Below are 15,879 nucleotides of genomic sequence, written 5' to 3'. Positions count from 1 at the left end.
TTTGAGTTTTCAGTGGCTTCCCGAGCTGCCCTGGAGGTCTGTGCACCCCCAGAGTTACAACTACCCTTCAACAACGGATTCTAAAGGTCAAGACTCTGACAGATGACTGACTTCTAGGGGTACACATTCTAAATCTAACACCTGCAGTGTTTCCTGATTTCCAGCTTCAGAGGGGACTGACCTTTCGGCAAATACCAGAATCCATGCCCAGCTCAATGCTGTTAGAAAAAACATACATGATTTTCTAATAAACCAAGGGGTTAATCATTGATCTCTTAAAATAATAACATAGTGGGGCACCTGGGTGGCTCAGTGGGTTAAAGCCTTTGCCTTCAGCTCGGGTCATGATCTCAGGGTCCTGGGATCGAGCCCCACATCAGGCTCTCTGCTCAGCGGGGAGCCTGCTTCCTCCTCTCTCTCTGCCTCTCTCTCTGCCTACTTGTGATCTCTGTCAAATAAATTAATAAAATCTTAAAAAAAAAAATGAGAATACATCCTCTTTAAAAAAAATAGTAAATGCTCAAGTTTGAGAATGTGAAATACAAATTTGATAAAAACGAAATGTCCCTTTCCTAATGCTTTTTTTTTAATTTTTAATTTTTATTTTTTTAAATATTTTATTTATTTCACAGAGAGAAATCACAACTAGGCAGAGAGGCAGGCAGAGAGAGAGGAGGAAGCAGGCTCCCTGCTGAGCAGAGAGCCCGATGCGGGGCTCGATCCCAGGACCCTGGGATCATGACCTGAGCTGAAGGCAGAGGCTTTAATCCACTGAGCCACCCAGGAGCCCTCCTAATGCTTTTATTGATAACTAAGATGAAGAGGAAGAACTACACAAGAGATCGTGACCCAACTTTCTCCCAGCTTTCAGATCCATTTCTGAAGTGAGAGTGACTCAGGCAAAGCTACTGGCAGGAAAGTTCCTCCCTGTGTTACAGACCTAACCCTGGGGCACTCCAGAGTCGCAGAATCTAACCCTCCCCCACGGGACGAGACTCAGTGGGACATATCTCCCTTTCTCACCAATTCCCCCAAACTCCTGTCAAGTTCTTCATGGAATTAAAAACATCGCAAGTAAGAAAAGATGACTGAGAATTCCTACACATGGTACTTGGAAAGTGTGACCGAAAAGCAAAGGAATCCGTTCTAAACCCTAAAGGGGGATTTAATTTGGTCCAAGAAAAGAAAATCCACACACCCCCTGCCAGCTGCCGAATGGCGAGCGCCACCACGCAGGGCCAGCCACGCGGGCCGCCCAGCCTCCCTGTTCCTCCGCAAGGAAGGGGCGGCTGGCGCCGGCCAGTCCCCCGGGCGCTGTTCCATCCCACCGTCCGCTCTGCTGAGAACAGAGACTACTCCGCTGCGCTTAAACAGAGGAAATGAGGAACTCTACGACGAAGAAAGGACACCGAAATCAGGTCTACTCCCTGCCGTCTACACCGACAAGCACTTACGTGATCCCGCTCAGCCTTCTCAACAGCCTTGCACGGTAGGTGCCGTTTCTATTACACAGACACAACTCAGTAGGCAAACAATTTTTTATGGCCAAAAAGACTTGAATAGCGATTTCTCCGAAGAAGATACACAAAAGGCAAACAGGTCCGTGAAAAGATACTCAGTATCACCGGTCATCAGGGAAATGCAAATAAGAACCAGGACAAGGTATCGGCTCGCGGCTGTCCGAATGGCCGTCATCAAGGAGACAAACGCTGGCGTGGGCACAGAAGGAAAGGAAGCCCTTGCGCGCTGGGGGGACTGAAGACTGGTACAGCCACTATGGGACACAGTATGGACGACCTTCAAGAAATTAAAAGGAGAGGGGCGCCTGGGTGGCTCAGGGGGTTAAGCCTCCGCCTTCAGCTCAGGTCATGATCTCAGGGTCCTGGGATCGAGCCCCGCATCGGGCTCCTTGCTCCACAGGGAGCCTGCCTCTCTGTCTGCCTCTGCCTACCTGTACTCTATCTCTCTGACAAATAAATTTATAAAATCTTAAAAAAAAAAACAACTAAAAGGAGAACCACCATATAATACAGCAATTCTACTTCCGGGTATATATCTTCAGGTGACAAAAACGCTACCTCAGAAAGATCCTGCATATGGCAGCATCAGGTCCAATAGCTGAGACACGGAACAACTCCAGCATCCATCACTGGACGACTGGATGAAGCAGCTGTGCTACACATGCACTAGAGTATCATTCAGCCATAAAAACAAGACGACTACCATTTGCAACAACACGGATAGATCTCGAAGGCAATATGCTGACTGAAATAAGTCCGACAAAGACAAACACTGTGTGGTCTCACTTACGTGTGGAATCTATTTAAAAAAAAAAAAACAACTCATAGAAAAAGAGATCAGACTTGTGGTACCAGAGGCAGAGTGTGGGAGAAGGGGGCACAGGAGGAAGACGGTCGAAGATACAAACTTCCAGTTCCGTGGTAACAAGTCCTAGGGACAGACTGTGCAACAGGGTGCCTGCCGCTAACACTGCCGTAAGACATACAGGACTGTCATCAGGAGAACAAATACTGAGCGTCCTCGCCCCATGGAGGAGTTTCTGTGCTAGCGGCATATATTCTGGTGGTCAGTTCACAGCGCAGGGAAATCAAACCACCTCCTGAACACCTGAGACCTTCACAGCGATGGACGGCAATTATTTTGCAACAGAGCTGAAAAAACAAACAAATGAAAAGAGCACCAGGGTTCAGAGAGGTCAAGGAATGTGCCTGAGTACACACAGCCAGGAGGTGAGGAAACCAGGACTCAGGGCTGCACAGCCAGTGCCGCGCGTGTCAGCACGAGCGAGGCGCACGTGAACACGGCCTCTGCCCCCGTGAGAGCGGGCGGACAGAGCCCCGCCCGGCCAGCCCCCGGGGTACCTGCTGTTCCTGAGCTTCGAGACAGCCCCGCCTTGCACCTTCCCTTCGATCTCCTCCGCAGAGTACACGCTCAGCTCAAGGGAGACTTTCAGCTGAGACATCTTCATGGCCATATACACTGCAGGAAGGGTTTTAAACCTCTCTGTCGGGTTACGTGAAAACTCCACAAAGGCTCTGCTCCACAAATAGAAAGAAAAAAATCAGTTGATCGGGCATCTGGGAAAAAGGAACTAAGTGCATATTAATCTCTTTCAAGACTAGATGGAAATTTTTAGCTCCACCTCCCCTTGAAATACCAGTAACTCTTCATTCTATAATTAACCAAGAAAGGTCTCCCTAAATGAAATTACTTAAGAGAAATGAAAATTACAATGATGCACCATTAGAGTAAAACCAGGGATCAGCCTTCTACAAAAGCGGGTAACGCAGAATAAACACCAACACTAATGAGCTTTTCAGCTACAGAATCTTAATTCTCAAAATGAACACAGGAAGACAGCTTTTTGAGTTTTGGGGGTTTTTCTACTTTACTGTAAAATAAAACACAGTAAGATAAAAGCACACACGTGAGGTCAGTGATCTCTGTGATTTCCCTCTACAAACCCCATCAAGTTTACCACCAGTCGTGCTGATGAACGCCCCACGCTACCGCCCCCTCCTGCATCCCTGGGTGCCCCTCCCATCCCTTTCTCTGGGAGATGAGAACCAAGCAGGCATTGGGTGTCTGCTGGGCATTTCCCGGTATAAAGAAAGCAAGCTTCAAGTTCACATTTGCTTGTACATGAACGCTCCTGGGTCAAAATATCACACTCATGCAAACAGACCTATGACCCCGACAAGCACCGGCATGGAAATGTGTACCCTGAGCCCTGGAAAGGACACAGCCCATGAAGAGCGTCCAGCAGGCCAGAGAGGCGGCCCCTAACTCTGCCCGCCTACAGGCGTGTGCATCCCTGCGCCTCGCTCCTCTGCAGGGACCTCAGGCTCTCCTCTGCCCTCCGCCCTCCTAAACGCGCCCCCTGGTGGACTCCCTGCTGAGCATGCATACCTTCCCCAGGTCTGTGCCCAGCTCGCTCACACGCCCCCACCCCATCATGTCAGCCTTCTCTAGAGGGCTCCTGAGCCCCTCCTCAGAAGCAGTTTCTATCACACTCAAGACCCCGCTTCCAAAACACTCAGCTTGCAGCAGGACCCCGAAGTCCTGCTGGGACCCCCCATACCTCCCCCCCCAGAGTGGGCTCCTCCCAGCCCCTCTCTGGACAATGCAATCTCTAAGACCTGCCCTCCTGGGCCCCCTCTCTTCTCTGTCCTGCACAGGCCATCAACAGCCAAACCCAGAGAGCTTCGGTCTCACCTGTCACCTCCTTTGTTTCCAATGTTGCCTCTGGTTTAGGTGACCAGGTCATTTAGATGACTCATCGTTCCCTGACCAAGTGCCACAAAACAGCACGGCTCAGAACACTCGGGGGTCTCCACACACCCACCTGCTCATGCCCATGCTGATCAGGCAGCCACGAAGGACCACCCAGTGCACGGCACCCGGTCCCCCACCACACAGACCTAACACAAAGCCAGCCGCTGGCAAAAAGGCCTCCGGCTGTGCCTCGCACACACCCCACACTCTCCAAAGTCCCAACTGGGCTCACACTGGGTTCCTACAGGGTCAGCAACCCCTCCTGCCCTGCCAGCCCCTCTGCTGTCCACCTCACACACCTCCTTAGGAGGTTCCGGTGATGCTACTGCTCCCGAGGCCCAGAAAGAAGGTCCTCTGACCACCTGGGTCTCTCCCACGACATTTCACAACAGGCCATCATCTACAGAACCCCACAACTGGGCTGAAACTTCGTATGGGAGGAAACGGTGCACCCCTATACTTGCTACCTGTGCTCAGATGCCCTTCACGCCGGACACAGGCTTGCTGCTCCCGTGGGCCCTGCACGGTCCCAGAACGAACACAGCCTCCACTCCATCTAACAGTGACCCACGCCACTGCCTCTGAACGCTCGGTGCGCGAGAACGGCTCCTGGCACACTCAGAAGAACAGCGCTCCTTGTCCAGGGGCCGCCAGAACGTCGCCGCGCTGACCAGAAAGCCAGAAACACAAGGAACCATGCAAAATAGAATCGAAATCCCTCCAACAAAGGCTTAGACAGGAAGCATGTGAAACAAACACAGAATCCACCCCGAGATGCAGACCCACAAGAGACCAGACTGCTGGCCGCTCGAGCCACCAGAGAGCACCCACTGCGACGGGAACCTCAGCAGCCCAGCAGACAGACTTGCAGCATTCGGGAAAGAGAACTTCACCGTGAGTCCAGTGTCAACGAAGTGATTTTGTAAATGTGATTAAGAATTTCCATGTAATCTGTATTAGGATATTTGAAAAAACTAGAGACGTTATAAGCTTAATTAGTTCAACTGGTAACAGTTGTTAAAAGAACTTAGGAAGACTTCCTCAGGGTATGACTCTGCCGTGCGAGCACGCACAGGGCCAGGGGAAACACATGCAGCTTACCAAGAACATCAAATATTGGTCGAGGGAAATTGGAAGGGGAGGTGAACCATGAGAGACTATGGACTCTGAAAAACCACCTGAGGGTTTTGAAGGGGCGGGGGGTGGAAGGGTGGGGAACCAGGTGGTGGGGGTTAGTGAGGGCATGGATTGCATGGAGCACTGGGTGTGGTGCAAAAACAATGAATACTGTTACGCTGAAAATAAATAAAAAATTTAAAAAAAAGAACATCAAATATTAAATCATAGGAACAGAACTTAAAATGTCTGAGAAAATTAACCCAAATGGAAAAGGGACTGAATATGCTCAGCGTGAGTTAGTGGACATCAGTGAAGACAAGAGTGCACGTGTTTCTTACTCCCTAGATTTACAAAGTTTTATAAATGAAATAGTTTATAGAACATCAGAAAAAACTTTCTAACTGAAAACTAAAATTCAATTTAAAACCGTAAGTAGTCCTTTCCGCACATCAGCAGTCCCTCTTGGAAATAAAAATTCAAAGTGATACTTCAAAACATGCCGTCTCGTCTCCCGTATCTGCAACTAAAACACGTGCGACACGACCGGGTTTTCGCAGGAGTTGTCCTCCAGAAATGTGAACAGATAAACCCTGCTCTGGGGCGTCTCTGTGACCGACAAAGTGACTTATCGCTAGGGACACCCCATGAAAGCCTAAGGACAGGCTCACGATCCAAGCGCCCGCCCCAGCACCACACGGCACCACCGAGCCTTCCTGGTATCAGACCACCAAGCTCCCACCCTAGCTCCTCTGGGAGCTCACTTGGTTGAAAAAGAGGATACATCAGTGCGGACAAGATAACCCCAAGCTGCCTTCCAAGGCCACGCGGATGGGCCCGGATAGGGACCCAACTCCACAAGCACTCAGTGTTAAGATTTAGTTCCTGCAAACACCGAACACGTGATGGCCCTTTCGTAATGGCAGCTGCTACGAAACGCGACTTACTTTGCACCGTCAAAGACAATGGATTTGACTTGACCACACTGTCGGAAGAGAGACTGCAGCTGTTTGTAGTAGAGAAATCCGTAGGGCGGGATGTGCTTCAGCTGTAACACACGAGGCAGCGTTCATCAGAGCAGGTGTCGCAGCGAACACAGAACACAACAGCGAACCCAATAGTTACAGTGTCCGTGAGCTAAGGCGGCTGCACATTAGCTCACAAAAATGAAATTCACTGTCTGTAACTGTAAGACGTAGACTCTATGGTTAGGTATATTAAATGAGTGATGACTTTTACACTATAACTAAATTTTAATGATAAATAGATGTTAAATAAAAGATAATTCTTTCTCTGTTAAAATAATCCAAAATCCAACACAGAAAAACTAAGAGCTGTGTTTTATTTGACTTTCAAGTAAGCAAGCTGACCAAATGCATCTCTTTAAAAGACACTTTCTCCGTAAGGAATAGGGGACCTGGGGGGGAGCGCAGCACAGGTTAGGGACGGGGCACGCCCACCACCACCGCCGGAAATGAAGCGCACTGAGCCGCGCAGACCTCTCCAGCCCCCAGTGCTCGCTCTCCCCCTTCTGTCCCGGTGACTCGTTTCCAGGTTCTGGCAGAAAACCCGAGGCCCCCGCCCCCCGCCACTAGTCCTGCTAGTCTCAGGACCCACCCCGGCCCCACGAGAGAGGCGGTGGGCGCGTGAGAACTCCCGGGCTCTGAGCCGTCTTGGCGAGTCTCCTGGGACAAAGGACGGAGTCGCCCTGGGACTCAACCACCCGCAGAAATAAGCTGACGGCAACCCCCGCCTCGCCCCACCTCGAGGGGTCAGTGCGAGGTTCGGGGAGGTACATCACAAAGGGCATCTCGGGCAAGCGCTCGGTCAACACCAGCGCCGGTCTGGCTTCCGCTCACAGGGAAGGCACGTCCGTGGCCCCCAGCGTGCCTAGCGAGCCGGCTGCCTCGGGGCTGCGGGAGACAAGCACCGCTCCGGGTCTGAGGAGAACGCTCAGGCTCCTTCTCCAGCGGCACAGGGCAGCGGAGAGCACCACGAGGGCTTCGAGGAAGCAAAGGAGCCTGGTCGGCCCTGAAGGTCACAGGGCAGGGTCCCCAGCAGCGCTACGAGGCCAATGACCACCTTGTAAACGAAACCCCCTCCCCTGGATGTGAGGCGCATCTCCGCGGCCGGTCTCCAGCCTGAGCACCAGCAGCTTCGAGGCTCTTCGAAGATCTGCCCAGCGCGCCGGTCGTCCGCGACCCCCGACCCGCGCACCCCACCTCTTCGGCAACCGTGGGCACTTCCACAACAACGGGGAAAGCTGGCACACGGGGCGCTTACTGCACGCCGGCCAGTCTGCCGAGGGCTTCCCCTGCCGCTGTCAGGGACACCGAGGGACCCGAGAAGGCCGACGAAAGCGCAGGCCCCACACGCTTCGTTCCGGGTGTGTGTCCCGAGGTCACCGTGCGCTCAGGTTTAAACAAACAGTCCACGCCTGTGGCAGATCAGAGTCACTGAAAACACGTGTTCTCTGAATACTCCTTTCCAGGCCATTCCTTCTAGTTCAGATTCTGGGGCACGGGGCCCTCACATATGAATTTAAAAATACCTGCTCTAGCCGATTCTACCAGAATGAGTTCAAGCCTGGGGATGACAGTTTAAATCCCAGTACAAAGCTGCCAACCGGTAACACTGTACTTTGTGTGAAAGGAAATTGTTAGCTCAAAGTTCTTAAACTCAGGGAGAAGCGTCCTAAATCCTTCAAAACAGCACATGATCAATCAGCATTGGTCACAAATATATAGTTTCTCAAGGCTTTCTTTCAAGGGCAGGTCTGCAAAATAGGAAGCCACACAGAGGAGCAAGTAGATGTCTGTGAAAAGGTCAAATGAGCAAAAATATTCACTTTAGGGGGGGAAAAATCCACCAGGTCCCTGTAAAAGTGGGAGCCCCAGAAGGGATACGGCGCTCGCAGCAGCCACACAGAAGGGGAGCCCCTACCACGACGGTGGTCTTCGGGTCTTTGCCGGCCAGCTCCCTCACCGCCATCTCCTCGTCAGGCTGCCCGAACGTGAAGTAATTGGGGTAGAAAGCGCCAGCCAACACCACCTGGGGGAGGATTAGACTTTCATGAAGCGGCAACATGACTTGTCGGTCTGTCTCAGCGATACGCTGACCTCTTCCCAGAATGATGTCCCAAACATCTGAAAGCTGAGGAGTTGTTTATATTAATACACTAGAGCTTCCGCAAATCAAGCAGAAAGTCACAATTCTGATTATCTCATGTCACCAACAGAAGCACTCCGGACATGTCCCACCTCGAGGAACCGGAGCCCGTCTCCGAGGGAAGTTTAGGAACCAGCGGCGAGCTGAGTGAGGGCACGAATGACAGCGCACGCTCTCCCACCCGCTGTGTGACACACTCACCTCCGCGGGCCGGCACCTCCCCAGACTCCGAGCAGCACACCCAGTGCGCACTTCCCAACAGCACTCTGCGAACTGTCCCTCCTCCGTCAAAACACACCCTCCGGCACATACACTCAGGGAGGACTCTCCCCAGCCGCAAAGCAACGTGACATCCAGAAAACACCGTCCTCCGGCACCACTTCGTTCACAGACACCCGCCTGCGACCCAGTGCTGCCTGCTAATGTGGACAGACGGGGTCCGGCTCGGAACCCGGAAGAAGCCCCTTCGTGGGACGTGCTTCCCTCCACACAATCCCTATAAGGTCCCGTCCAACAAGCTGGCCTGATCCCGCCTCTAAAGTTAGTATTTCCAGTGTAAGAGAAGAGCTACATATGCTGAGTTACATTAAGAACATTTTTAGTATCTTAAAAGCCAAAACGCAAGGACATGTCCTAAAGCGCATGAGCAGCTGGTGGGCTACAGAGCGCGCCCCTGCGGACAGCACTGGGGTGGAGGGCCAGCTCCGAGACGTGCAGAACTTGAACTATGCTCTCCCCCAACGCAGCGTGAACATCATGGGCCTAGGATCTCTCGAGGCCTGATTCGCATCAGAAAGAAGGCATGGGCACTTTCTCCACCGCAACAGCCGGCGAAGAGGAAGAATGAGAACAGACGTCCAGGGGCCCCAGCGCACCTGCAGGATGAACCGCTGCTTGTACGTGTACTCCTGGTCCATGACGGGCCGCCGGGGGTCCACGTGCATGTTGAACTGGGAGACCCTGTTCTTCAGCTCTTCATACAACTCGGCCACCTAAGAAAACACACCGAAATGGGGTATCTCAAAAGCCTCATGCCACGCAAAGTAATGAACACACTGGAAAACAAGTGCACAATGGGGGAGACACACGTTTACAGGATTAAACACTGCATTTACTAAGAGTCACCTTATTAAAGGTGAATGAGTAAGAAATGGAAAGGATCTGGGCGCCTGGGGGGCTCAGTTGGTTAAGCGTCTGCCTCCAGCTTGGATCATGATCTCTGGTCCCGGGATCGAGTCCCATGTCAGGCTCCTTGCTCAGCAGGGAGCCTGCCTCTCCCTTTCCCACTCCCCGCCTGCTTGTGTCCCTCTCCCCGCCTGCTTGTGTCCCTCTCCCGTGTGCGCGGCTCTCTCGTGCTCTGTCAAATAAGTAAAATCTTTAAAAAAAAAAACAAAAAAGAAAAGGATGCTCAGTACAACACTAACAAAATACCAGGACACGCTCCAACGTGCGCTTCACGATCCCCATCTGTAAGTGCATGCGCACACGTGCACACACACACACTACAAACATGTACCCACAATGCCCCTGGGCATCGCAAGAGCAAGTGACTAGAACATACCCTCTGCTTTAAAGTCCTTTACACATGTCAAAACCCCGACACGGACATATCCTGCTGCTGTGATTAAAAACAAGCCAAGAACAGGAGCGCCCAAGTGGCACAGTCAGTTCAGTGTCCGACTCTTGATTTTGGCTCAGGTCATGGTCTCACGGTCGTGAGAGGGAGCCCCGCAGCAGCCCCACAATCAGAGCACAGTCTGCTGCGGAGCCTTCTTCTCCCTCTGCCCCTCCCCACATATTCTCTCTCCCACAAATGAACAAAATCTTAAAACAAAACAAAAAAACCAAGCTGAGAGCAAACAGGGTTGCTGAAGGAATGTGGGTGGGGAGTGGGCATAGGATGAGCACCCAGTGGTGGGTGATCACTAAATTCTACTCCTGAAACCAGTATTGCACTGTGTGTTAACTAACTAGAATTTGAATAAAAAACAAAAGCAAAAAAACCCAAGCCCAAGTGACCAAATGTTCAACAGCTGCTCTAAACAAAATCTCCCAGTTGCAATAAAAAGCATTTCCCACAAAACCTCAAACTTCACAGCATACACAAGAGCACACAATCCCCAACACCTATAAATTGTTCATAAACTAGTTTACCACAAAATTATCTCAATAAACTAAAGTAAAAACCCTACAAGCCACAGGTGTGACCATTAACTGGAAAACAACTGAAAAGAACTGGAAAGACAAAAAAATTTATTTTTTTAAAGATTTTATTTATTTTATCGCTTCTCGGCCTTTTGGCTAAGATCAAATGAAGATGTTATTTATTTGACAGACAGAGATCACAAGCAGGCAGAGAGGCAGGCAGAGGGAGAGGAGGAAGCAGGCTCCCTGCTGAGCAGAGAGCCCGATGCGGGGCTCGATCCCAGGACCCTGGGATCATGACCTGAGCCGAAGGCAGAGGCTTAATCCTCTGAGCCACCCAGGCGCTCCAAGACAGAAAAATTTAAAAGCCATGACCTCGGAGGAGGCGGGAAAAGCCAGGAACATGAAGGAAGGGCCGAGCCTGTCACCCACGTGTCAGCCTGTGTACTTCCATGTTCCTGAAACCTTTCTTAAGGCTGTTGTCACATAGGACTTCTCTAGTTAAAAATCAGTTTAAAGTATGCAAGTCAGTTTTTCTGACCAAAATGCAAAAAAATCTGAAATGAACCACAAAACAAGATATCTAAAAATAGGGGCGCCTGGGTGGCTCAGAGGGCTAAGCCTCTGCCTTCAGCTCAGGTCATGGTCTCAGGGTCCTGGGATCGAGCCCCGCATGGGGCTACCTGCTCAGCAGGGAGCCTGCTTCCTCCTCTCTCTCTGCCTGCCTCTCTGCCTACTTGTGATCTCTGTCTGTCAAATAAATAAATAAAATCTTAAAAAAAAACAAAAACTCAAATACCCTGCTTAAAAACTCTTCAGTCAAGGAGGAAACAGACACTAAAAAAAGACAGGAGTAACAGTGATCCCTACTTACCAAAATCAACAGGATGTCACCAAACTGTGCACAAGAAAATACATAGCTTTAAATGCTTTTAACTAGAAAAACTGGGAAATATTAACGGTTTAAGTATTCGTCTCAGGAAGACTAAAATACTAAGCCAAGGGACAAAGAACCAATTAACAGAAGCAAGCAAAAATCAATTAAAATCCTCTCCCTTTCCCTTCCCCCAAGAAACCCCGCATCGAAGACCGATGAAGCCAAGAGTCAGCCCTCTGAAAGCAGAGCGGGCAAGCACGCGCAGAAGCTCGCAGCCACGGGCCGACCCAGCAGGCCCGGCTGTCCGCAGCAGTACAGTCCACGGCCAGGTTCCGGGTCTGGTTCCCAGGACACAGCCTCTCAAGGCCCTGGAACACAGCCCCGCAGAAGAGTGTCCTGGCGGCTGAGGCCTCGGGGCTGACCAGCAGCAGGCGGCAGCGGCAGGATTTAGGGTGGAGGCCCGGCGCCACGCTGAGCCAGTGTGAGCTCTGCAGGGGCAGACAACCACATAACTGGGGTCAGCTCTGCGGGCACCCCAGGCCTACATAACCACCCCCCAGTAAAACCCTGGACACCAAGGCCCAAGTGGGCCTCCCCGGCAAGCAAAACCGCACGCCGGCTGTAAGCCATGGCTGCTGGCAGAGCTGGCCGCGCCCACAAACCCACAGGGGAGACAATGGAAGACTTGCACGTGTGTCATCTGGACGTCTCCCGTGTGCCTTTCTCTCTTTTTTTAAGATCTTACTTATTTGACAGAAAGGGAGACAGCAAGAGAGGGAACGCAAGCAGGGGGAGAGGGAGAGAGAGAAGCAGGCCTCCAGCCACGCAGGGAGCCCGATGTGGGGCTCGATCCGGGGCTCGATCCCAGGACCCTGGGATCATGACCTGAGCTGAAGGCAGATGCCTCATGACTGAGCCACCCAGGAGCCCTCCCCTTGTGCCTTTCACCTTTGCTCATTTTAACCTGTATCCCTTAGCCCTAATAAACTATAACCATGAGTAGAAAAGCTTTTCTGAGATCTGGAAGTCCTTCTAGCCAATCACTGAGCTAAGGGTGGTCTCGGGCATCCCCTGAACACACGAATCTAATCAAGAATCTGAGAGCGCACAAGCACACAACATTCAGAATGAGCAAATGGTTTCATCACTTTTGAAATTATAAGAACACATGTACTCTGTATCATACTTAAACACGCATATTCATAGTGGCTAAAATAAACAAGTCAGGGAATGACAGATGCTGGCGAGGATGCGGAGAAAGGGGAACCTTCCTACACTGTTGGCGGGAATGCAAGCTGGTGCAGCCACTCTGGAAAACAGCATGGAGGTTCCTCAAAAAGTTGAAAATAGAGCTACCCTATGACCCAGCAATGGCACTACTGGGTATTTACCCTAAAGATACAAACGTAGTGATCCGAAGGGACACGTGCACCCAAAAGTTTGTAGCAGCAACATCCACAATAGCCAAACTATGGAAAGAGCCTAGATGTCCATCAACAGAACAGATGAATAGATAAAGAAGATATGGTATAGATATACAATGGAATACTATGCAGCCATCAAAAGAAATGAAATCTTGCTATTTGCAACAACGTGGATGAAACTGGAGGGTATTATGCTTAGAGAAATGAGTCAATCGGAGAAAGCCAACTATCATATGATCTCCCTGATACGAGGAAGTGGAGATGCAACGTGGGGGGTTTGGGGGGTAGGAAAAGAATAAATGAAACAAGGTGGGATCAGGAGGGAGACAAACCATAAAAGACTCTTAATCTCACAAAACAAACTGAGAGTTGCCGCGGGGAGGGGGGTCAGGAGAGGGGGGTGGAGTTATGGACATCGAGGAGGGTATGTGCTATGGTTACACACTGTGAAGTGTGTAAACCTGGCGATTCACAGACCTGTACCCCTGGGGCTAGTAATACATTATATGTCAATTTTAAAAATTAAAAAATATATATACATTTGCATAAAAAGCAAAAAATGCATATTCATGAATTGCATACCATGAAAACTGCATCATGAACACGTGCCACGGACACAGACCCCACACGAGGCAGCGTGCTCACCACCATGCTGCCCAGCCCAGGCACTGCACAAACACCCACAGAACTCACGACTCACCTCTCGGATTCTCTTGATCTGAATGTAATTTAACCGCCCCCAGTCAAGTTCATCCTTTAAATAAAGGCACAAGACAACGTTAATGAACAAATTATAGTGAAATGCGCCTACCATAACACATCTACATCATCAAAATTGTAAGTCAAAAAGAACATGTCCACCAACCAGAGAAAAACCACGGCTGACTTTTTAAAAGGAAGCTTTAACCTTAACATAAGTAGCTGTTCTAACGGTCCCTCTAGATTTGGCAAATCTAAACACACAAACCCAACAACAGTCTTTTGAAACTAATCAGTTTAGAAGGAGAACAAAACCTGACCAAAAAAAAGGAGGCCTACATGCTGAATTCTCTAAAACTGAGCTGACAGCACCAAAAGCAAAGGCTTCAGAGTTCTCAGCTGGGAACGGATGCCCCCAGGTCCACACCCGCAGGCACGAAGCACTGGCAGCCGAGGGGGCTCCTGACCCTACAGAGGACCACGGGGACTCGGAGGCAGAAGGCCAGCCACACAGCTGGCCTCGGCCACAGGCCCCAAGAGCCACCTCTGCGAGGGTCCATTGCCAGCAAAGTAGGCTCTTTGCCCTTGGACGGCCTGCTCACTGCTACAGCCTTGCCCTTCTGAGGACAGGCTTGGTGCTCTCCTGTGTCCCCTGCGGTGATCAGGCCAAGAAGAGAAGCCTTGGACAGTCTCCCCGGGTCACTTACAACTGGCTACAAGTGAAGGAAACAGCTAACCAACCTTCGGGTGCCGCAGCTCTCCTCTCTGTCTGCAAGTCTGCCAAGCCTAAAAACAAATGACCCCGTTGCAAAAACACTTCATTATTAGCTGATTAAAAATTTTTAAGTCTCATTTCAACACATCTTGACCACAGAAAACTTACAAATTTAATTTTTTCCAATCAATTTCATAAAATTGGACTCTCACCCCCATTTACTTCTTCCAACACGGTCTTTCATGCTGGACGGCAACAAGCCTCACAGTGTTTTCAGCAGAGACAGGGTGAGGGCAGGAAAGTGGACTAACAACCCGTGGCAGGTGTTTCCACGCTCGCAGCGAGAATACTCACTTTAAACGCTTCCACGAGGGCAATACAGTCGCTCTTGCTATTGCCAGAGAAATTCACCTTGTTCCTACAAACACATAACCAACAGCGTCACGCGATACTGTTAGAACAAACTGACTTTAAAGAATATGAATGCTACGTACCTGTATCCATCAAGATGCTGCCTAAACGGCATTGCAAAAAAATTCTTCAAAGAAAGAGCTGCCGCTAGCAACAGAAAAACAAAGATGAGGCGAGGTCGTCAGAGTGGCACTCCAACCCCTCCTGGCAAACTCCCGCGGGCTCACGCTTACCTATGATAAGACATTCGTCCAGACATCCAAATACGTGTCCGAGCACTATGAGTTTACCGAGCTGCTGATTAACGGGAAGCTGGGCTAGAACTCTTCCCAAGAAGGTCAGTTCCCCGTCGTGGGGGTTCTCATCTTCTCTCTGCCCACTCACGGCCAGCGCCCCAACCTTGACGAAATAAATTAGCCCTGTTAGCAAGCACTGACAACTTCTTGCTCTTTTTTCCCTTAAGGCAGGGAGTCTAAACAGGAAATGAAGACCAAACTCTGGTGATTAAGATTCTAAAAGATATCTAAATTGACTTACGAAAACTTGATGCTACCAAAAAGTTCTTTTAATTTGCTCTTAGGAAGTCAGGCTACATCTCATTATTTTTTAAAAGGGTGACGCCGCGAGGTGACACTACTCGCACTGTTAACACACACGGCGTGCACCATACGAAACCAAAGGCCTAACTCCGCACCATGGTCGCTCACGATGCCACGGTGGGGAGCAACTTCCTTAACGTGACGAAGTCTATTTCACAGAAACCCGCACAGGAATCAAAATAAAGGCAAACGCCAGAGCAGCCCAACTTCGAGGCCCACGCAGGGGAGACAATGCAGTTTCCAGCAAGGGAAGGAGACGGAACCGCAGGGGGAGAGCGCAGAAGCCGACGGCCCCACAGGCAGATGCCGCCTGCCCCGGGAGTCCCCGGGCATCGGCTTGTAACCACGGCGCTCAGACCCTCATCGCGTGCGGCCTCCGCAGAGGAGAGGCGCACACAGCGTTTGGTGGCAATGACTCCGACGCCACGC

At 50.7% G+C, this 15,879-nt stretch overlaps 1 protein-coding gene across 1 annotated transcript in view; it reads right to left on the bottom strand.

The window, feature by feature from the left end:
* Positions 1-15,879, bottom strand: part of TDRD9 (tudor domain containing 9) — a gene marked incomplete at its 5' end in the record, with an annotated part of 113,254 nt that overhangs the window by 34,183 nt on the left and 63,192 nt on the right. The window contains 9 exons of the mRNA XM_080809772.1: positions 2,883-3,056; positions 6,360-6,460; positions 8,356-8,463; positions 9,456-9,572; positions 13,727-13,780; positions 14,467-14,511; positions 14,795-14,858; positions 14,935-14,998; positions 15,085-15,250. Coding sequence (XP_080665898.1) covers positions 2,883-3,056; positions 6,360-6,460; positions 8,356-8,463; positions 9,456-9,572; positions 13,727-13,780; positions 14,467-14,511; positions 14,795-14,858; positions 14,935-14,998; positions 15,085-15,250 — 893 coding nt within the window. The remainder of the gene's footprint in view (positions 1-2,882; positions 3,057-6,359; positions 6,461-8,355; positions 8,464-9,455; positions 9,573-13,726; positions 13,781-14,466; positions 14,512-14,794; positions 14,859-14,934; positions 14,999-15,084; positions 15,251-15,879) is intronic.

This window comes from Martes martes, assembly GCF_963455335.1.
Source record: "Martes martes genome assembly, chromosome: 7".
NCBI lineage: Eukaryota > Metazoa > Chordata > Mammalia > Carnivora > Mustelidae > Martes > Martes martes.
The sequence above is the reverse complement of the archived record's forward strand: the minus strand, read 5'-3'. Positions and strand labels throughout refer to the sequence as shown.